The sequence below is a fragment of the Punica granatum genome, chromosome 5 (assembly GCF_007655135.1).
Source record: "Punica granatum isolate Tunisia-2019 chromosome 5, ASM765513v2, whole genome shotgun sequence".
Classification (NCBI taxonomy): domain Eukaryota; kingdom Viridiplantae; phylum Streptophyta; class Magnoliopsida; order Myrtales; family Lythraceae; genus Punica; species Punica granatum.
The window spans coordinates 9,895,936-9,919,307 of record NC_045131.1 but is presented as its reverse complement, the minus strand read 5'-3'; the positions used below and the strand labels follow the sequence as shown (position 1 = coordinate 9,919,307).

At 38.2% G+C, this 23,372-nt stretch overlaps 5 protein-coding genes across 8 annotated transcripts; 4 read left to right on the top strand and 1 right to left on the bottom strand.

Moving 5' to 3' along the window:
* The first annotated feature begins 255 nt into the window (after nt 1-255).
* LOC116206987 (germin-like protein subfamily 1 member 20) lies at nt 256-1,297 on the top strand. Its single transcript, XM_031539832.1, has 2 exons — nt 256-445; nt 542-1,297. The coding sequence occupies exons 1-2, from the start codon at nt 322-324 to the stop codon at nt 1,111-1,113; spliced, it is 696 nt and encodes a 231-aa protein (XP_031395692.1). The 5' UTR covers nt 256-321; the 3' UTR covers nt 1,114-1,297.
* A 3,854-nt stretch (nt 1,298-5,151) lies between these two features.
* On the top strand, nt 5,152-6,349 carry LOC116207257 (germin-like protein subfamily 1 member 20). The gene is made up of 2 exons (XM_031540161.1): nt 5,152-5,342; nt 5,578-6,349. The coding sequence occupies exons 1-2, from the start codon at nt 5,219-5,221 to the stop codon at nt 6,138-6,140; spliced, it is 687 nt and encodes a 228-aa protein (XP_031396021.1). The 5' UTR covers nt 5,152-5,218; the 3' UTR covers nt 6,141-6,349.
* A 2,490-nt stretch (nt 6,350-8,839) lies between these two features.
* On the top strand, nt 8,840-9,638 carry LOC116207344 (germin-like protein subfamily 1 member 14). Its single transcript, XM_031540253.1, has one exon. It carries the CDS (start codon nt 8,889-8,891, stop codon nt 9,558-9,560), a length of 672 nt encoding a protein of 223 aa, XP_031396113.1. The 5' UTR covers nt 8,840-8,888; the 3' UTR covers nt 9,561-9,638.
* Nucleotides 9,639-15,529: 5,891 nt separating this feature from the next.
* On the bottom strand, nt 15,530-19,236 carry LOC116208410 (pentatricopeptide repeat-containing protein At1g62930, chloroplastic-like). 4 transcript variants are annotated; one of them, XM_031541823.1, is made up of 3 exons: nt 19,021-19,236; nt 17,125-18,237; nt 15,530-16,489 (listed from the first exon to the last, which is right to left on the bottom strand). In XM_031541823.1, exons 1-2 carry the CDS (start codon nt 19,219-19,221, stop codon nt 17,269-17,271), a joined length of 1,170 nt encoding a protein of 389 aa, XP_031397683.1. In that variant the 5' UTR covers nt 19,222-19,236; the 3' UTR covers nt 15,530-16,489; nt 17,125-17,268. The 4 variants fall into 4 exon arrangements, with proteins under 4 accessions (XP_031397683.1, XP_031397682.1, XP_031397684.1 ...); XM_031541822.1 differs by lacking the exon at nt 19,021-19,236 and adding an exon at nt 18,654-18,807 and having other exon boundaries at nt 17,125-18,564; XM_031541824.1 differs by lacking the exon at nt 19,021-19,236 and adding an exon at nt 18,654-18,807.
* Nucleotides 19,237-20,616: 1,380 nt separating this feature from the next.
* Nucleotides 20,617-21,452, top strand: LOC116207317 (germin-like protein subfamily 1 member 14). Its single transcript, XM_031540224.1, has one exon. It carries the CDS (start codon nt 20,670-20,672, stop codon nt 21,339-21,341), a length of 672 nt encoding a protein of 223 aa, XP_031396084.1. The 5' UTR covers nt 20,617-20,669; the 3' UTR covers nt 21,342-21,452.
* The last annotated feature ends 1,920 nt before the right edge of the window (nt 21,453-23,372 follow it).

Here is a 23,372-nt window from a genome sequence, read left to right as displayed (position 1 = left end):
TAAAACAAGATGAAGAAGAAGTCACAGATTGAAAGATATATCACATGCTTACTGTGGAAACGGGTGTAGATGTTAAAGAAAAAAGAGGTTATATGCAACAATTCAACTGACTGGTGTGCGCGGCAGTTGGAAATTGTACTGTATTTTGATTAAGAATTTCTAACGACCGAGGAATAGGTTTGTCTTCCTCTGCTCATAGAAAGAAAATCTCAGAGCAGTTCAGTTCACCCCATCTATATATATGCATCCTTCCAATGCTCGGTTTCTCATACCCCGGTTACTAGTACACTCGAGGTGGAGAAGAACTTGAGCTCGACCAGGATGAAGAATCCTGGCTTTGTCTTGTCTATCATTGTCTTGGCACTGGCATTTTCGTCTGCCTTGGCCTATGATCCAGACCCTCTTCAGGATTTCTGTGTGGCGATCGATGAACCGAAGAATGCAGGTACTTTGGCCTGATTAGTTGTGAGAACAATTTTCCACTTTGTCGTTGTAATTTGGTAAAAGACACAAAAATAACAGGATTTATCTGCTAATGCAGTGTTTGTGAATGGGAAGTTCTGCAAGAACCCAAAGCTCGTCAACACAAATGACTTCTTCCTCTCGGGGCTCAATATCCCTGGAAACACGTCAAACCCAATTGGGTCCACAGTCACTCCGGTGTTTGTGGACCAACTCCCCGGTCTCAACACCATGGGAATCTCCATGGTCCGAATCGACTATGGGATCAATGGCCTCAACCCACCCCATACTCACCCTCGAGCAACTGAGATCTTACATCTCCTCGAAGGCATCCTCTACGTGGGCTTCGTAAACTCGAATCCTGAGAACCGTCTATTCGCGAAAGTACTGAAGCCGGGAGAGGTGTTTGTTTTCCCAAAGGGGATGATCCACTTCCAACTCAACATCGGGAAGACCAATGCAGTTGCAATAGCTGCTCTCAGCAGTCAGAACCCAGGGATCATTACTATTGCTAACGCACTATTTAACTCGAAGCCACCTATTTATCCCAATGTGCTTGCAAAGGCATTCCAGCTTGACGGGCTGGTGGTGGAGGGACTTCAGAAGAAATTCTGGTACGACAATTTGGATTTGTCCCCAAAGAGACAATAATCTGATAAAGGACTTGTTCTATGTTCTGATTTTTCAGGAAAAGTTTGTCAGTTTACACTGTTGTGCGTGTGTTTTTCACTGCCTGCTGTTACGTGCAGTTGAATTGATTTACGAGTAATAAGAATATCCCTGAATGCTAAAAATCCCCATCCAGATCTGCAGCAATGCCCACCTGGTTTTTGCGAGAGGAAGTGGTCCCATTCAGTATTTTCAATTTTTCGGAGCTATAGGACTCATTCTGACAAAAATTGGACAAGGAAAATGATGGAAATATCACTTGGCATATATGTGCTGATGTTAGCCAACATATAAAAGGATGTCAACTGAGAAGATGTCTTGTTGTGGAACAATATTCATTTGAATCGAGAAAACAAAAAGTATATATACAAATGAAGACTTCGCATCAACCTGGTTAGGCCAAATCAATTACTCATGTCCATAAATAGATCGCTCTTAATCCTGAGATCCTCATTCCTCAAAAAAGCAAGTAATACGTAGAAGAACCCGACTGAGTTCTAGTGAGACCATTAACGATGATAAAGCTTGTGCTGGCCTTCTCCCTCTTGGCTTTTGCTTCCTCTCTTTGCTTCATATCCAACTTCAGCTCCCTCCGGGCCATCTTCAAAGCAATTAATGACACAAAACCTGCAGTGTTTGTGCACAGTAAGTTCTGCAAGCACCCAAAATCCGAACATCAAAAGCAGAGCATTTCTTCTACTAGGGCCTCCAGAAACCCAGGGACACTTTGAACAACCCCATGTAACTGAGATTCTGGTGGTCATAAGAATTGTATGCTGGGTTATAGAACCAACTCGGGAACAAAGTCTTCGCGAGTCCCTCAAGAAGGAAGACGTGTTATTGTTTTCTCAAGGGCTGATCAACTTCCAGTTTATTGTCAGGAAGACCGCTGTTGCGTTTGTGGTATTGAGCAGATTGAATCCTACTGTCATTACGATGGCAAACTGATTGTTCAGGTCCAACCCGCCCATCAACTACAACTCTCATACCAGGCCTTCCTGGTGGACAAGAAGGTCATGGACAAGCTTCAATTCCAGTTCTGGTAAATCCGAATATACATTATCTAATAAATATGTGACAGATAGATATTCATTTTTCTATGGTTCTATTTTTTATCATCTACAATTGTATCTATATAAATTCAAAAGCACATTATAAAATTTTCCGAATAAGTCTTATTTTCCTAAGACAAATTCTTAGATAAGTTTTCCTTTTTTCAATTCAAATATATACTTTCCAGTATTGTTTTGCTTTTTAAAAATTTTATTTTAGATTACGAGGTCTTTCGCGAACCAGCCTTTATTAAACTTACTTGTTGTCACTTCGGTGGAATGAATCACTAAAGTGCAATACTCCACGACACAAACTAAATTATGACAATGAACGTAACTTGATTACTATCAATATAATATCATAACATAATAATTATTTTAATTATGAAGATTAGAAACATTTCCCACACAATGCGCGGTTTTCATCTAGTTTTCACTTTATCACTTACGCAGTTTTATTAAGATCTTAATTTTTTAGCACTTAATTTTCAGCGCTTAAAATTAAGCCCAAACAAATACCACCCGAGTCTTTTTTTCACTTATTGATACCCTTAATGCCTCTTTAAACATCTTCTCATCCTTATCATTATCCCTCTCTTTCTATAAATATCTTATCTTAACTGACTAAATGCTTATTTTTTAAGCACTTAATTATCAAACCTCACCTAACTCCCAAGAACATATGTTCTTCTTGGACTGTCAATCAATTTAATCAGGCTAGGGCCTTCAGCTCTGATATGGAATTGGGTCCCCTTCGATCTTCTCCAAGCTGTGGACTAATAGCATCTCGTTTAAATATGCACAGATGTAGACATAAAGTATAAGAAAATTAACTTAGAAGATGTCTTTAGTTGTCGTGGACATCTCCTGCTAACTAGTAATATACTTGGATGGAATCAGCAAGAGCTTTGACTACTACTAAGCACGGTTGTTGTTCATTTCGTGAAATGCAAGTAAGAGTCTAATACACGAAACCACACCAAAGTTTTCAGCAATCCAGCAGATTCAATCTACTCCTCGAAGAGGATTGTGGAGAGAAGGAGAGCCAGTTCTTGTTGTTCTGTTCTGCTCTATACCCGTCTACAGAACAAAACAGCAACATAATGCACCACAAAACACCTTTGTACCCGTCTATTGGGATATGTTACCTCTTTTCTTACTCGAAATATAAGGCCCTACATTGACAAAACCGAAGCTTTTATAGGAGAAATTACAATCTCTGCAAACAAGCTTAAACACGAAAAGATCTAAAAGACCTCCCAGTTTAGCTCTAGAACCAACTCATAAACTCGCTAATAATTCCTTTTTCATAATCCCCGAGACTTGTGATGCAAAAGGAAACATAATGGAGGAATTCCTTATCAGATTTCAGTAATCAGGTCATCCTTTGGCACTAGGCGCTCGTTTTTAGACAGCTGCTATGCCCAAAAAATTTCAGAAGGGACCTCAGCATTTCAGGGTGGATGGATTTATGGATCTTTCTCCCCGGAATAATTAGACTACGCTACTGGATTCCTGTTTAAACTACCGGATTCCTACTAGATGCTACATCAACGATTGGAGCTCGTGGAATTACAGTTATCATCCAGCACATCATAAAGAGAACATTGTCTCGTGACATGTGGGAACCTAGCAATTCTGTAGACGAAAAGACATTGAATGCATTCGGACTTACATGTCAATCTCGACCTGCTCACAAGTCTACCAGTACAAAATGGCTGAACTCAATTGCCTGTTAAGACAGTGTGCATATATTTTTTATTCATTTACTTTTTTCAAAAATGGGTGAATCTTGCTTTTTGATTTCCTTTGTTTCTTGAAAGTATTGCAAAATTCATCATTTTGTAAATTCCTTCTTTAATTTACGTAAACTCAATGAAAGCAGCTGTTAACCACAACATAAACTCGATAATTCATGTTCCTCATATATTATGGATCAATCTGAAAAGATTGATAAGTACAAAATCACTGTAAAACAAGGAGTTTTTGGTCATTGTCCTAAGTCATTTTCTGTCGACTTTGAGAATTTCAGAGTGATGGAAATAGGAAAATTCGAAAGTCCTTGTACAGAAAATAATTTACACCAGAAGATATACTGCTTTTTACTCATAGAGAGGCATTAAGAAATGATGTCTCCTCTCATTTGCTGAAGTATTAGAAATGAAATTTGTCAAAAAGCCAAAAGAAACAAGAGACCAGCAACATCAAGAAACAGTGTACAACTTTTGAGGTGCTACCAAATGCCAATAATCCGATTTCAAGTGCAGTGAAACAAAAGGAGTGCCTGACTCACGTCCACGAGAATGTCGCACTCGACACAGTTCACACAGATAACACGAATTCTGATATGCGTCCTAGGCTGTCAACGTCCAAATCTAAAAGCTGCTTCCACTTAGGGATTAAGTTGTTGTACATGCTGGTAAAGCAATTTAAAACAGGAAAAAAGAGATCGTTATTACTGACCAACCATAACTACTCCCTCCTTTATTGTAGAACAACATTCATCTTCTTCCCTTACTGCTCGATTGCTGTATTCCTCCTGCCCCGAGAGAAAACTCAAAATACGATAAAATTCAGCATTTGCGACTCTTCCAATATGATTCAATTCAGATGAAATCCATTCGTTCTCCCATTAAGGCACAATCTAGCATTGTGACTCTCCTAATGGAATTCCATGGTGTAGTGCAAATCCACAATGGGCAAACTGAAATGCAAACATTAACATGAAGACGAAGCCACAGATTGAATTGTATGTTATGTGCTTATTGTGGAAACAGGCAGAGATGTTAAAGAAAAAGGAGGTTAAATGCAGCAAATCAATTGACTGGTCCATCCAAAAATGGAAATTGTACTGTGACTTCTAACAAATTTCTAACGACCGGCATTTTGGTTTATCTTCCTCTGCTCACAACTGAAAATTTTGTGAGCAGCTCTGTTCACTGCATCTATATATATGCACACTTCCGCTGCTCGGTTTCTCATACACTCACTATTAGTACATTCAAGAGCTAGACAGGAGCTTGAGCTCGACCAGGATGAAGAATCTTGGCTTTGTCTTGTCTATTGCTGTCTTTGCACTGGCACTTTTCCCTGCCTCAGCATATGATCCGGACCCTCTTCAGGATTTCTGTGTTGCAATCAACGAACCAAAAGATGCAGGTACTTTGGTCTGGTTGGTTGTAAGAAAATTTTTTCACTTTGTTGTTTTAATTTCTTCAAATGCACGAAAATAACAGGGTTTGAACTTCGAAATGTGTATTATCCGGGGGCAGACATGAAAGCTTATTCTTGTTTCTTGAGGGCATCCGTCATTTTTTTCTTTTTTTGGGTGAATTACGGGCTGAAGCCCGAGGGTATGTGTCATTTTAATCAAGGGCTTTGCGTACTATTGCAGTGTTTGTGAATGGGAGGTTCTGCAAGAGCCCAAAGCTGGCTAACCCGAACGACTTCTTCTTCTCGGGGCTCAATATCCCTGGAAACACATCAAACCAGGTGGGCTCCGCAGTCACTGCAGTGACTGTGGACCAACTCCCAGGGCTCAATACTATGGGAATCTCATTGGCCCGAATCGACTTCGCGATCAATGGCTTGAACCCACCCCACACTCATCCTCGTGCGAGTGAGATCTTAGTTGTCCTGGAAGGCACCCTCTATGTGGGGTTCGTGAACTCAAATCCTGAGAACAGTCTCTTCGCCAAAGTACTTAACCCAGGAGATGTCTATGTTTTCCCAAAGGGGATGATCCACTTCCAACTCAACGTTGGGAAGACCAAAGCAGTTGCAGTAGCTGGCCTCAGCAGTCAGAACCCAGGGGTCATTACTATTGCTAATGCACTATTCAACACGAACCCACCTATTAATCCCGAGGTTCTTGCAATAGCATTCCAGCTTGATGAGCACTTGGTGCAGGTACTTCAGAAGAAATTCTGGTACTATAATAGTAAGAATGCAGCCTGAGGGACTTGGCTGGAAAGAGACGATAATAATCTGGTGAAAAAGGACTCATTGTATGTTGTCCAGCTAATTTAGTAAAAGTTTGTCAGCTTATGCTGTTGGGTGTGTTTTCCTGCTGCCTGCTGTTAAGTGCCGTTGTAAAGATATTTAAGAGTAATAAGAATGTCGAAGTATGATAAAATGCTGCAATCATATCCGAATTTATGAGAAAGGTTGTCCAAGAGGTTACTCTTTTTTTTTTTTTTTTTGCTCGAGAAAGAATAATGACCAATATGATAGGTTTTGAATAATTACCAAACTAAGAGGAGCTGGGTTTTTAGCTCCTCTTGGTTTTCTCTCTCAGAGCAGTTTTTGTGAATGGAAAGTTATGCAAGGCCCCGAACCTCGCCTCAGAATTGGTCTTCTTTTTCTTATGCCTCTAGAACCCCAGGAATGCATCGAACACACCTGGCTCAAAGTCCATGAGTGACTGTGAACATGGTAAGACCGTGGCTTAAACATTCCCCACACCCACTCATCCCTTGCGCGACCAAGATTCTAGTGGTCATTTTGGGTTAGTGACATCGAACCAGCTCAAGAACAAGCGCTCCACTTAGTAATTCGAGATGGGAGACGTGTTCATGTTTCCTCAAGGGATCATTCGCTTCCAATTCAGTGATGGGAAGATTAATGCAGTGGCATTGCAGGCCTCAGCAGTCAGAATCCCGGAGTTAAAACGATCATGGGCTCGGTGTTTGGATCAAAGAGCTATCGATTATAGGTTCAGACCAAAGCCTTCCTTGAATATGAAGGTAGTGAGAAGCTCCAAGCTCCAAGCTCTGTTCTGGTCGGATAACAATTAAATCCACTGCCGGTAATCTCATTCTTCTTCATTTTATTGATTGGCAATAAAATGTCTCTTTTCTTCTGCTGCTTCATGTACTGATCCTATAACATAATGGGCTAAAATCGTGCTATTCGTTGATAAACTAAATCTGGAAGTTCTACTTACCCTCATGTTAATTCCCTATCATGCTTGTCAATCAATATGTTAAACTGTAAAGGACAAAAATAATCATCCTCTAAATACAACTAATTAAGCACTAATTCTGGAGAAACTGAGCTTTTTTTTCTTCTAATTGGCATTCAAATGAATGTGCATTTCAAGATGAAGGGAAATATTCAGGAGAGGGCCAAAAGATTAGCTAAGTTGAACCTTTCTTGGGATGCAAGCACATATTTAACCCCACATTGGGAATCAGTATTTGGTGATAGGGTAGATTTAATCTACTCTTTATCTCGATTTCTCGGGATACAAACAAGCGTTTCAAACACTGACCACAACCTCATACTAAATTTTCGGATAGACGGAAGATTTAATCAACCCTTATATCTCAATATATCTTTTTTTCGTTAAAGTTAGCTCCTTATTTACAGAGCCTTAACCATTCTGGAGGACTCAAATGAAGTTTTTTCCCAAGAACAAAACACGAAACGACATAACAAATCTGCTAATGCCTCAGTGAAACTCTTGAAGCTGTTGTTGCTTCTCCTCAGTTTGGTCCAAACTCCTAATACTCTCAAATCAGAGGCCTTTCTTGTTAGTAAGTATAGTCAGGTTTTCCTTCAAGAAGCCTTTGAATTATTCACCGATTCTGGAAGGGTATTGCCTAGGGGACCTCTGTCACTCAGCAGGATCCCTGATGTCAATACATGCTTATTGTTGTACAAATCAATAGATGGTAGGGTGAGGGAAGGTGGACGCAATTCACTTTGGCTTGATTTGCAGAACCAGTTTAAAACTGCTATCATGCCCAATAAATCAAATCCAGAAGTATCAACCCGCTTAAACACCTCGGTTCATTTTCAGGTTAGTTTATGGCTTTTCCCGCAAGGGAAGATGCAGTCTGGCTCAGTTTCTGAAAGCAGGTTTTAACTGAAAATGATAGATCTGACCTGATGATTCAGTTGTTCCGTTTGTCTAGTGGGTCTTCTGCCATCTAGGGGCAGGGATGATCCATGTTGTCCGGACTAGGTTCCAAGTGAACCCAAATGATGCAGTGAAAACACAAACCTAAGGACGCCCCGTTTTTCCATGTGTTCTCGTTTTATCGTTGTTTTGGCAGAAGTCGAACCAAAGCCGAGAATATGGGCCATTTTTAAACATGCTTTGCCACTTGCAAGAGAAACTTCCTTTTTTGACTTGATATTTGCTAATCGAGTGCCTTCATTGATAATGTCAGATTAATATTACATCTGGGCACTCAGTAGTTCCACGATATCCCGATATAGGCTCATGATCCATCAGGATATCTCATTCGTGCTTGCGTATAGTTCGTCTTCCAAGTAAATAACAGGTTTGCAGGAAACTAACTACCCATGGAACAAATGTTCTTCTTCGAAAGTTAATCGACTTACTCAGTCTGAGGCCTTCTGCTCCAATGTGGAAGCGGTCCCATTCAATTTTCTCCGAGTTACAGAACTCTTCCCAGCTAAAGTTGACATAGCCAGATGATGAATATATTAGAATAAATAAACTTAGAAGATGTCTTTATTTGGTCAGGGACGAATTTGCCTTTGAATTTGAAAAGAAAAACATATAATTTACCTAATGAAGACTCAGCAACTTCCACCTGCTAACATTTAATTTAATTACTTGGAAAAAGTCAATGACTGTTATCTATAAATAGATCTCTTCTTCTCACAAAGATCTCACTCCTCAAACAAGCAAATAACAACTCGAAGAATCCAAGTTATAGTTCGCCATCAACAATGATGAAGCTCGTTCTGATATTCTCCCTCCTGGCTTTTGCTTCCTCTCTTTGCTTCGCATCCGACCCAAGCCCACTTCAGGACATCTGTGTAGCAATCAAAGACCCAAAATCTGCTGTGTTTGTGAACGGAAAGTTCTGCAGGGACCCGAACCTTGCCACAGCAGAAGATTTCTTCTACTCGGGCCTCCAGAAGCCTGGAAATACATCGAATCCGCTCGGGTCAAAGGTCACAACCGTGAATGTGGACCAGATCCCGGGGCTCAATACATTAGGAATATCTCTTGCTCGCATCGACTATGCTCCTTATGGCCTGAACCCACCCCACACTCACCCTCGTGCCACTGAGATTCTGGTGATCGTGGAGGGAGAGTTATATGTCGGGTTCGTTACTTCAAACCAGCTTGGGAACAAGCTCTTCACCAAGTACCTCAAGAAGGGAGATGTGTTTGTGTTCCCTGAAGGGCTGATCCACTTCCAACTCAATGTCGGGAACACCAACGCTGTGGCATTCGCAGGCTTGAGCAGTCAAAATCCTGGAGTTATAACGATCGCAAACTCATTGTTTGGGTCAAACCCTCCTATCAACTATAATGTTCTGACCAAAGCCTTCCAAGTGGACAAGAAGGTAGTGGACAAGCTTCAAGCGCAGTTTTGGTGGGACAACAATTAGTATCTTTCTCCAACAGAATCATTGTTTCGAAGACATTCATAACCGAATTTGATTTACAATAAAACAGCAGCTTCTCTATCCCCTGCTGGTTCGTATACCCGAATTTAGAAGATAACAAATTTATATTTGTCTATTGATTGTTAAGTATGAGTTCTGCTGTTTTATTTTATATGCTTATAGCGATATGGAAAGATTCACGAACTACAGAAGTACACATAATCTGAATAAGCTTTACCAGGACTAATGCTTCTAAATGGCATTGAACAACTTACCTGTTATTGTGAAAAAAGCCCAAACAAGTGGTGGCTATAACTGCTATAGTGCTACATGCGAGTTCTAAATTACTATGGAAAACTACTCGAGATAGCGCGGAGTACTATACAACCAACTGCAATTCTCTTTTCCTCCGATAAATGCATCCATATCTATATGAAAGCAAGAACAAGGTGGGCCCGGCTAGATGGCCTCTCGATATATGAATGAAATTTTCTCGAATTTTTTAGTATTTTTATAATTTTAATGAAGTATTATAAATTACAAATATCTTTATCTATGACATTTCTAAAATATCTTTATCTTTAATGATTTCAATTATTATTATTATTATTATCATTATTATTATTATTATTGTTGTTGTTATAACTTTTTTTTTTTTTCACTTCAAATTCTTGATCTCAAAAATATAAAAACCGCGATAAACCAATCTCAACTTTTTTTCTTAATCTTTTTTTATATGTCTACCTATGTTCTTATGAAAAGAAATTCATTAAATTTTATTCTCTGTCCTATATATGGAGCATGATATGCTTTGGATTTTTTTTTCTTTCATTCTTATGAAAAATTTTCATTCTATGACCTTTTTTTCCCTTAATTTTTGCCTTTTTCTCTCATATTTTTCTTTTCCAGTTTGGTTTTATGAGATTTTGTCTTAGGGATGTGATTTCTTCAATTTTTTGTCTTTTTTATAACACATGTATTAGTCTGTATCTTTGTTTCTTTTAATATGCTTTTTGCTTTATTTACAAATTTTTAAAATATGTATTAATTTGTAATTTTTATTTTTCAGAATGTCTTTTTGAAAAAGATTCTTGGAAAATAAAAGTTATAGTAATTAAATCATGAGACGTTATGAGCACAAAGAGCAATGAATTAATCGGTATGGATACGATTCCTCTAAATGTAGAGGTAAAAGATTTCTTATTTATTATTATATCATCTACAGGGAATGCAACCAAATAAAACTGTGTTCTTAATTTTTTATTTTTATTTTTGGATAGATTAACTCAATTTATACAACTGTGTGAAAAAATCACACATAGTTAAATGTTCTATCATGTATAATACATGGGCTTCCCGACTAGTCTATCTATGTCTATATAAATATTAAAAGCTAAGGCGAAACGCCAAATCGTGCCACGTGGGATGAAGGAGACATTACATTAAATGACTATTCATATACTAACCAATCAATGTAGAACACTTGGCATAATATTGTAATAACATGTCATAGTTCATTAATATATTACAGCATCTATATAATGAAAGAAGGTGTCAGTTCCAAGCTATATACTTGATATGACCTTTCAAATTATTCTACAATTTCGTATTAAAATTTTTAAATTTTTTTTTATAATAATTTTAAAGAAAATTTAAAAACAATATGTGAGAAGTATCCAATAATGAATAAAAATGATCACCAAAGATGAAAAAAATCTCAAAGATTATTGTAACACCCCCCAATCCCACAATGATGGGAGGAGGAGTTAGTGAGTGGTTAATAAGAACCAAACTATGGAATTACTAGCAACTTGGGTTTAGGCATTTTAGGCCAGTGGTTGGGCTCCTTGGCAAGTTGCTAGGCCAGTCCATAGATTGGGTCGGGTCGTTATACTGGTATCAGAGTAGTGCACCAGCCAAAAGTGTAGAAAGTAAGTGCTATGCGGACAAAGTGTTACACCCGACGGACTGTGTGGGAGCCATCTCTTGAACCGCAAGAGCCACCTCTAGAATCCTATCTGCTTGGTGAAGTGTCTTGGGTTTAGATCTAGCTTGACGGGGACGTCAAGCCTTTGAGTGGGGGATATTGTAATACCCCTAATCCCACATCGATGGGAGAAGGAGTTAGTGAGTGGTTAATAAGAATCAAACTATGAGATTACTAGCAAGCTGAGCTTAAGCATTTTGGGTCAGTGGTTGGGTTCCTTGGCAAGTTACTAGTCTAGTCCCGTAGATTGGGTCGGGTTGTTACAATTATTGAATCTTCTTTTATTTTATTTACAATGACAAATTTCTTCACTAGGCCTGTCGCCTAGTATATATATGAAAGCAGGAGCATGGTGGGCCCAGATGGTCTCAGAATGCTCTGTTTCCAAATGAAAATTTCTCGATTTTTTTAGTTTTACAAAACAAATTTTTGAATTTTTAGAAGTATATGGATATAGATTTATGGGACCGTTCTTTATTTTCTCGATTTTTTAGCTTCCTTTTAAAGAATATTTTTTTCAAGTTGTAAATATTTTAAAAAATAAATATAGATTTTTGGAAACCAAACGTTATTTTCTCGGATTTTTTAAACTTTTACAAAATTTTAAAACATATTGATATATATTTATGGATTGATTTTTTTAAAATTTTTTAAAATTATAAATATTTTTTGAAAAGATCGAGATTAAAAAAATCATGTCATTTGCTTTTCAAAAATTAAATTAAATCATATTTTTATAGGTATGATATGTCATATACATTTGCTTTTAAAAAAAAATCAAATCATATTTTCTTTATAGATATGATTTGTTATCTATATTATATTTTGTGCCATACATTATAAATAACGGAAGCACCACACACAAATTGTGACTGATCCGACTCTGGCAAATATTACCACTATTGGAGTTCTTCAGTTTTAAATACACTTGCGAGGGCGTGTTCTTGAAGTTCTTTTTCTTTTCTTTTTTTGTTTAATATATTCATAATATCGTCAATATTCATGGTATCAATCTATATATAGATTATCAATTTAAACTCTCTGGCATCATACAATGAGAGACTTCCATTCGATTAATAAGAGCCTTCCACATATGATTTTTGAGCAATTCCTTGTCTTATGGTGAATTGTCCCTTCGCATGCTTATGGTGAATTGTCCCTTCGTCATTATTCATGGCGTCAATCTATATATAGGTCATTCACTTAAACTCCCTGGTATCATACAATGAGAAACTTCCATTCAATCAATAAGAGCCTTTCATATAGGATTTTTGAGCAATTCCTCGGCTTATGGTGAATTGTCCCTTCGCATGCGTAGTATAAATGAGTTATGTGAATATCTACGATGGACTTATTATATGATGATAGTTGGCCTAATAAAATATTTTTAAAAGATGAATATTATAATTGAAGCCTACTACAATATTTTTAAAAGATGAATATTATAATTGAAGCATTTGTGTTTTTGATAAATTCATATTTCAATAATTTTATTAAAAATTGTATGCTTATTTAAGGTCTTAAAATAAAGTGCGAAAAATATAACACCGTACAATTACTTTTAATTCTTTCACCTCATAATTTCAAATGTATATATAGTATTTTCAGTTGAAAATCAGATATGTTTGAATAACCAAAGCAATTATCACATAAAATATTGCTTTATTTTTTTTCCAATAAATATCATAATGCATAAATAGATATACACAATAAAATTTTTCAAAATTAATTTCTCTTGATCAATGATTATAATACAATAATATTTATAGGTTTGTAATTTCTAGAAATTTAAAGATACTTATGAAAACTTGTAATGAACTAGGTGTTAACCCGTGCGTGGCACGGGAATTATTCTAAAAAATTATAAGAATATCAATAATTTAAGAAAAATGCATAAACATTATACATTATATATGTATATATATATATATACACATATAAACACACAAATTTGTATTCATACTTGGAGGGGGAAAGGCAAGTGAATTGGGGCCGGGAAGGATAGGGAAATTTTAGTACAAATAGAGTTGGTTCTTGGTTGACAAAGTTAATTTTATATAATTAGTTTGTGAAGAATAACTCTATCTATAGGCAATTTATCATGAAAACAATTAAACTGTACAAAGAACTTTATATATTTCGAGATGTCTTTTCAAGTTCTCAAGTAATATTCTTTTTATTTTTCAAGAAAGCATTTTAATATGTACAAATAACTTGGACTAAACAGAGATAAGTCGTTGATTTTAGTCCAATTGAAAAATATGATTAAACTCATTTAACCATTAGGAAGAGGGGATAAAAATAAACAAGTACTCGAATCTCATTTGAAGAATTAAATTCTTTGAGTGATTCAAAAGGTGATTAACCACAAACTAAGAATTTTCAAAAGACGATGCCTCATCAGCGGTTGTCATGTTTTATATATTATAATAGACATTACACTTAATATTCAAATAACAACTCTCATAGATAAGCTTGCTATTGGAGATTTATTAATGTTTTAAGTTTCTAAAATGATAAAAATAAAATTAAATAAATTATAAGACCCGCATAATAAGGTACTAATTCTACTTTACAATATATATATATATATATATATATATATCATTGATTACAGATTACAAATTCGCTAAACTAGAGAAGGAAACATTTTTGTCTTCACTACTTCTCCTTCTTCACATTCTCTTGATGTTGTTTAGTAGCAAATTGAAAATTTTTTACCAGATAATCTACTTCTACTCTGCTGGGATAATGCTTCATTTCAACTTCTTGCAAGGGTCGGAAATTTTTATGTTTTCACATGAACAATCATTGCAAGTATTTCAAGTTGCACAGCTTCTTATATTCCCACGATTCTTCAATTTTAGTTCTAATCCCATTAATTTGTATGAATTTTATTTTTTAAATATTAGTGAAAATATAAAATACAAATGTGTGCACTAGTCATAGTGTAATATAGGGGTGATCGGTTCCGGGTACCCTGTATTTTTCACGATACTTGGATCCTACGCTGTAAGGGACAGGTTCCAAGATTTTAGAACCGAACCCTACCATGTTGAATCATGGAACCGGAACTTGTATTATACCACAGGTTCCGGGTACTCTGTTAGAGCCTGTAAATTTTTTTCTCTCGCTGAATAAAATCGAAAATGTCACATACATAATCAGTAATCGAGCAAAATAGAATATCAACAAAATTTAGATTAATCCACAATGATAAAAAAAATAATGTCTCATTAATCCATCGACAAAATTAAACATCCATAATACGATCTCACACAACAAAGTGTTTCTGTTCTGATTTATTAAAAGAGACAGTAACTTTACTCTTTCCCCTTTTTTTAAAATAAATAACCGGTTCCGGGTACCTTGTAGGTAGGAACCGAAACCGGAACCGATTTTCACCGAGTACTCTGTAGGTAGGAACCGGAATTGGAACCGATTTTCACCGGTTTTCTAATTTTAATACCCGGAACCTACCCTATTTTCAATACGAGCTACCTGGACACTACCCTAACGGGTAGGTTCCGACAGGTTCCAGGTATACCCGGTACCCGTGCACACCCCTAGTGTAATATACTCACACTTTCACAAACTTTTGATTTTCCATTAATATCTCTCACAGAATCGCCCAACATGAAATCTAAATATAAGGTAATAGATATTTATGACATCTTAATTACTCCGTGAGTCTTTTTAGATTCTTTTATGGATCCCCTAATTTTACATAAAATTTAATCAATTACATACGTATTACATTCAATTTTACATACCAAGATACATTTTCAAATTTCACCTATATGCGGATGCCGGGGTGCGTATGATCTCTAGAAGGAAATTCGTACATTCTCACTAGTTTTATATAAGTGAGCATAGGACCTTTATGATTTTATTTTTTCATTTTAGTTATCGATAGTGGGGATGCATTTTAAAAAAAATTACGATAAGTTCTCTTTTGCGAAATAAAAGAGTTTTTGGATGTAAATTTGGTCAGAGATAGAAGAGAGTGATTTGGTGGATGGAATTAATATACACCTATACACCTGTCTATACCAAAAATATAGAGCCGTAACCCATCTATCTATGAACAAATGCTCAGGGGATTCAACTCCCTCAAAAGCCCGACGATTTCTCTCATGCCATATAATCCAAAAGATGGCAAGAGGAATTATGTTGATCACTCGCCGCTTCTCGCTTCTTCTTGCTAATACAAAAACCATTCCGAGCTGTCAATTCACTTTCAACCGTGGCAGCTGTCACCCAACTCAAATCCAGACATTCCAAGCCACGGCCCACATTTTACGGGTCCAGGAGCAATGAAGAAGAAGAAGATGGTTAACAGATTCTTCTTCCAACTTGCAGAGGAAGCACCGGTTAACCAAACACTTGTCCCGACGCTTGAGATTGTAGATAGTTAAGATACGACCCCAAGTTGCTTCCCAAACAAAGAAAGCAAACCTTCAATGGAAACTGCGGAAACCCCTCAGATGTCTCTGTACTGAGTAAATGCCAATAATGGCTTCTAACCGAGAACTCTGCTTCCGAACCAGCTTATCTGCTGCTGAATTCGAGGGTTGGACCTTGTAAAGAAGTTCTAAGAGCTCTACAAACCTTCCAGTTCCAATCTTATCTTGAGCATTCCGAACAAACTGCACATCCCAAACAACCCCATTGACACCCTCCCTCCAGCAACTTTTGAATTTTGCTTCCCTGTCCCTTGCTAAATTGAACATTTCTTGGAAGAGGATACTCAGTGGAACATCTCCACACCAGGGGTCATGCCAAAATCGAATGGCTGCCCCATCACCGACTTTGAAGTTGAGAAGAGGGCGAAAAGAGTCCCACCCCTGGGAGATTTTCTTCCACACTACAACCCCATGAAGCTGCCTACTTCCCCTAGACATAGCTTTGACAGTAATTCTTATTCCTCTTTTTCAGTATTTACCTGAAAAGTTAAACATTAAACATGATCAACTTAACTTATTGGAAAGCAAATGAAATCGTGCATGGAATGTGGGAGCATATATAGGGGGTGAAAGAGAGACGGAGCTAAGATTCTGTTCATCCATGACTACCAAAGATGGGAGGGAGACACAACGCAGCTCAAGTAGCACAAGTGAGCAGAAGTAAAGCAATATCAGCGTATCCATAACTCAAGCATTCCAAGCAAGCAAGCTTAAAAATGAGATAACAGTAGCTTTGCTCTTCAGGTGATGGAAACACCATCATACTTCACATGGAAGATCATGAGCAACACCAAGCTCCAAAATAATTTTTTAGAAGGATTACTACGAGTAATCACTACTTTCAGGCAAGAGTAGTAAGCAAGTCAAGTACGAGCAATAAGCAAATCAAGCAACGCTAGAGCAGGCATTTATAATGATTGTAGATGACCCATGACCATCATCTTTATTATAAGCTATAGATGTAGATATTTGGAGGCTAAAATAATCCTTTTGCCATGCAGGAAGAACTGTGCTAAGAGCTACAACAAAGTGTATATAAGATAAGAGACATCAGTTACCTTTGTTTTATGCATGCTTAAAGACGAAATTTTACAAAAGCTACAGAAGAATTTACCAAATGAGTAACGCTCCCAGAAGATGTCCTCCAGATTCATGAAATATCATGTAATAGTTGTAGAATCGATGCATCATCTGATAATAGATCAAGCAAGAGTTCGGCTGTTGATGCATCTGCAGGGAGACCTTTCGGATTCATCTCTCATAGCAACTGCTCCACCCTTAACTTGTCACCAATCCTAATGAATCCTCTAACCAAGACATTGTATGAGCCTACATCCGGGACACATCCCCTCCCTTCCCTCTCATTAAACAATCTGAAGGCTTCACTTATATGACCTTCATTACACAATCCATTTATCAATGCGGTAAAAGCCTTGACATTGGGTTTAATTTTCTTTTCAGACAAAACTTCAAAGAGTTCTCTTGCAGAATCAAGCTTCCCAGCAGTGCATAGACCATGGATAAGTATATTGTAAATCACAATATTAGGCTCCAACTTATGATTCTCCATTTGCTGAAACATCGCAATTGCCTTGTCCATTTGTTTTGCTTTACGCAAGCCATCTAACATAATAGCGTAACTTTGGACGTTTGGAGATTGTATCTTCTCAAATAGCTGCTCTGCAGCATGCAAATTCCCAACGAGGCAGAAGCCCCTGATGAGAGTCATGTGCGTCACCACATCAGGAATCAAACCCTCGTCAAGCATTTCTTGATATAGAAGCCATGCTTTATCGATTTGTTTGGACTTGCAATATCCATTGATCAATGCATTATAAGTGACAACATTAGGAGCATAATTCCGTTCAATCATCAGGCCGAATAGCTTAGCAGCAGCATCCACACGATTATGAAGGAAATAGCCATCAATTATTGAATTGTACGTGACTACATTGGGCTCCGCACCTTTCTGGGCTGTCATTTCGAAGACGTGTTCTGCTTCCGAAGGTTGCCCTTCTTTACAGAATGCATCCACCAAAATACTGAATGTATTTATGTTCGGAAGTATTCCCCTCTGCACCATCTCCTGAAACAGTATCTGGACCTCATGCCATTGGCCCAAGTTGCACCGACCCCAAATCAAAGTGTTATAAGTAACGACATCTGGTTGGATCTCCTCCGCCACCATTTGTTTCAACAGAGTGCTGGCTTCTTTCCACCGACCTAGCTGGCATACAGCATGCAGCAAGGAGTTATAAGTCAAAAAATATGGTGCAAAATCCTTACCGCCCATCTTATATGACAGGAGGACAGCCTGTTTCCACTGGACCGCACAACAAAGACCGTGAATAAGAGAGTTATAAGTGACAATGTCGGGTTGAATGCCTTGGGGAACCATTTTGTTAAAGAGGTTGAAAGCCTCAATTACTCGTCCCTCCTTGCATAGCCCATGAATGGTGGCATTATAAGCAAATGAGTCCAGGCTGCCGCTCACTTTTTCCCACTTGCCGATCAATCCGACGGCAAGGTCGGTCGTGCCATTTCTCACCAAACCCTTTATAATTGTTGCACAAGTGAATGAGTCGGGCTCGAACCCAAAGTTCAACATCTCATCAGCAAGCATCACTGCTCTAGAAATTATACCTTTGGAACAAAGCCCATTGACCAGAGTATTCAGGGTGACAGAATCTGGTCGAAGCCCAAGTTTGATCAGTTTAGCCAAAGCAGAGAAACCGAGATCCACTTCCTTGAGATGGCAGAGGCAATTTATAAAGATATTCCAGATAAAGATATGGCAGGCGAGCCCTAACACATCCATGCGTTCGATCAAACTAATCGCAGCGGAGTAGTGCCTCATCCTCACAACTGCTCCCAAGAGACGGCAAAACTCAAAAACATGAGGCGGAGGCTGAATGAGGGTCATGCTATGGAAGCAATTCAGAACCTCATCAAGGGTTCTCGGCCCCTCGATTTCGTGCTTGACAGCTCTGGCAGCCGTGAAATTGCATACCTGAGGGTCATCGCGAAGCAGAGGAGCAACAACTTGATGATGACTACCGGCTTGAAATCGAAGAGCTGCAGCGCAAGTTGAAGCTCCGACTCCTCCACATCCTCGCTCGGACACTCTCTGTTTCAACAGAGACGAGACAAAACCGACGGAGTCGAAAGTAGAAGAAACTGAACTCTTGGAAATATGGATTTCAACCCCCATAGTTTTAGTTTCTTGCAACATGACCACAAAATTTATGCCGAATCAGCAACGCTGCCCTATCCTTTATCTCAGGTCAACTGTGTCGAGTTAAGTAATTTAGTCCCTTTTCAAAACGCAACATATTGCCGATGTTAAACGAGCAAAGTGTTGAGCTAAACTATGATGTTAAACTCTACCTCAGTCAAACGAATACGATATCTATTGGAAAGTTCAAATGAAATACTAAACACGTCCGGATGATATTGTGAAAGTACATAATGAATGTCGAAATTTCCAATTGCAGAAATTTAAGGGAAAAAAAAAGGACTGACAAATAACATTGAGGAGAAAAGGGAAGAGGAGAATTTTCTCTCCTTCATGAATCATTATTGTCCCCTAAGGCGCCAAAAATCCTTTTTAAGCAGGGCGTACATATCTGTATTTGTCCCACAATTAATTATATATTTATACATGATCCGTCGAAGAACAACGGAAAAAACCTTCCGTCGCGTCGGCAGGTACAAGTCGTGGCGCATGTGGTATCAATTAAAATTAGCACTGCAGTAGCTGTGTTTCTATGCAGTAAACTGAACGTGCCATTTCGACCACCGGCATCGAGAAATTGAATCTCTCTACGAGAAGATCAGACTTCGCTATTGAGCTGACATGTTTCGGCCTCCCCCATAACTGAGATCAATGAGCTTCTTCACTAATATTCTCCGAGCATCTGCCTGGAAATCCACATGAAAAAGACAATATCAGCTGCTTCTTTATGCAACCAAAACAGAAATGTGAGATCACTAATCAGTCGACACAAAATCATTGGGCTGTTCTCGAGGAAATTGCAGCAACGGTCAGTAGAAGCACAAAATAATTTGTACCTTTCTGGAAATTCAAGTGTGTTGTTTCCTATGGCTCAAGCAGCCTTTATCGAGCCAATTGGATGCCTTCATTATGTCGTCTGAGCGGACAGCAGTTATACAATATCCGAATGTAGGCTCATGATCCAACCGATATCTCATTCGTGCTTGCAGATAGTTCATCTTCCAAGTAAATATCAAACTGCCCGTGGAACAAATGTCCCTCTCGAAAGTTAAATCAACTTAATCAGTCTATGGCCTTCTGCTCAACGTGGAAGTGGTTCCATTCAATTTTCTCCAACTTACAGAAATCTTCCCGGCAAAATTTGACACGGACAAATGACGAATATTTAAGAATAGATAGACTTAGAAGATGTCTTTGGCTGGTCGTGGACGAGTTCTCCCTTTAATTTAAAAAGAAAAACATATAATTTACCCAATGAAGACCTTGCGACCTCTACCTGCTAACATTTAATTTAATTTAATTATTTGGACAAAGTCAATGATTGTTATTATCTATAAATAGATCTCTTCTTCTTACGAAGATCTCACTCCTCAACACAAGCAAATAACAACTCGAAGAATCCAAGTTGTAGTTCGCCATCAGCAATGATGAAGCTCGTGCTGATATTCTCCCTCTTGGCTTTTGCTTCCTCTCTTTGCTTCGCATCCGACCCAAGCCCACTTCAGGACATCTGTGTAGCAATCAAAGACCCAAAATCTGCAGTCTTTGTGAATGGAAAGTTCTGCAAGGACCCGAACCTTGCCAGAGCAGAAGATTTCTTCTACTCGGGCCTCCAGAAGCCTGGGAACACGTCAAACCCGCTCGGGTCGAAGGTCACGGCCGTGAATGTGGACCAAATCCCGGGGCTTAATACGTTAGGAATATCTCTTGCTCGCATCGACTATGCTCCTTATGGTCTGAACCCACCTCACACGCACCCTCGTGCCACTGAGATTCTGGTGGTTGTCGAGGGAGAGTTATATGTCGGATTCGTGACTTCGAACCAGCTTGAGAACAAGCTCTTCACCAAGTACCTCAAGAAGGGAGATGTGTTCGTGTTTCCTGAAGGGCTGATCCATTTCCAACTCAATATTGGGAAGACCAACGCTGTGGCATTCGCAGGCCTGAGCAGTCAGAATCCTGGAGTTATAACGATCGCAAACTCATTGTTCGGGTCGAACCCTCCCATCAACTATAATGTTCTGACCAAAGCCTTCCAAGTGGACAAGAAGGTTGTGGACAAGCTTCAGGCGCAGTTCTGGTGGGACAACAATTAGTATCTTCCTCCAACAGAACCATTATTTCGAAGACATTCATTATTGTTTTTTCTTTTTTTGGCCAAATTCGTTATTGAATTTGATTCGCAATAAGACAGCAGCTTCTCTATCCCCCTGCTGCTTCGTGTACCGATTCTATATGATAACATATTATATTTGTCTGCTGTTTTCTTAAGTATGAGTTTTGCTGATCTATTTTACATGCTTATATTGATCACGGAAAGATTCATCAACTACACAAGTACACATAATCTGAAGAAGATGTTAACTCCATCCATGGAATAGTCAAAAATCCATTAAGGGTGCGCTTCCTGAACATATGTGGACCCAATGCTTCTAAATGGCATTGAACTACTCGGCGAGCTGCCGACTGGAGGTGAATATCATCAGTGCTATGACTATTCGAAGAAGCGTACACCATGAAGCTGGAACCTGAGAGCTTGCCATTAAAATGTAAATTCCAAGAACTCCCGTGCATGTGTGCATGCAGTATCAGAAGTGCTTATATGGCGATTTTCTCATTGATCATGACAAGGCAAGCCGTGAGGACCCATCAGGAGACGGTTGCTTATTTCCGGCTTGTCCAGCTAAACAGATTCTTCCCACATTTGCACTAGAATATGTGACGTATATGCGGAGCACATGTGCCTTCCGTGCTCACCATGCTATACATACAACCGCTCTGTCAAAGTCGCAGATCGATCCTCTATCGTGGAAGGATTACACTTACAATTTCGAGTTATCGTATCTGTGATGTTTTATCAAATGTTAGCTGCTGTCCTTTTCAGAGAAGCGACGTCGAGCTACAAGGAAGACTTCAGTCAATGTGAAGATCCCAATAATTAAAATAGGAAAAAAAAGGTTGAAGAAACTCACCCGCCCCGTCATTTGGATTAGGAACAGACAAATGAATGCACATACATAACTTAGCAAAAAAAAAATTTCTAATGCAAGTAATAATTTTTCAGTTTTTTTTTTCAAGTAATTATTAGACACTTTTGGTACAATCTAGTATTCAATAGGTACCAGATAGACTGACAGCTGACACCCGGGATAGCCGATGATGCTAAAATGATTTGAATCCTTACTTCATGCCATGGTAAGATGGCACTACATATGTTACGAGTGTATATAATCTGGCAAAATCTTGTGGCACTATTCGATAAGATACTAATATGCGAAGCCTGGACTCGTATATATAAAAGCGTTGCTCGTGCTTCGTATGCATGGAGTCGGGTGAAGGGTGTCCAAGTTGGCGGGTACTAAACTGAACACTAAAATCATGGTTTTTGGAACAGAGAAAGAACCTTTCTCCAATTTGCTGAGAAGGTGGTTTGAGGATTCATCTTTCCTACCTATATAGGAGCTCTAGTTTTACCAAGGTGAATTAGTTCAAGTGATTTGACCTTGTTCTTCTCAATCTCAAGTAAGGTTTTGAATTCAAATCTTGTAAAAGAAAAAGAAATTATGATTGAGGGAGTTTTACCACTTACGTGTAGATCTAAATTGAACCTAGGCTAGTCGGGCGCCATTGAGATTCCCGATACAAGGTGATGCACTCCAATTTAAAAAAAGAAAAAGAAAAAAAAAAAGAGCCGTAGTCTTCGGCTGGCCTAGTCCACAGGTGATAATGGCATCTGATTAAATCTAAGTTTGGGTTTGTACGGAGAAACTTTTTAGACAATCCTACCTCAAATGACATGATAATGAAAAACTAATAACAATCTTGTAATGAAGAATAATTATGACAATTATCGAAGTGATCAGCACTAATACTCATGTTTCATGCAATTTAATTGGCGTTTCATCACATTACGCGACGAAATAGAATCACTCAAGAACTTCTCGTTTGTATGTGTTTCCAGTAATGGTCTATGGTCTAATACATCTACTTCCACACCTAATGATTTATCTTGCTATATATACATACATATAATAAAATTCCCTTGTTCCATATGAAATCTATATCAATGTCGATGGTTATTACTCATCAAAATAATCAAAGGATTAACCAATGTAGATTGATTCAAG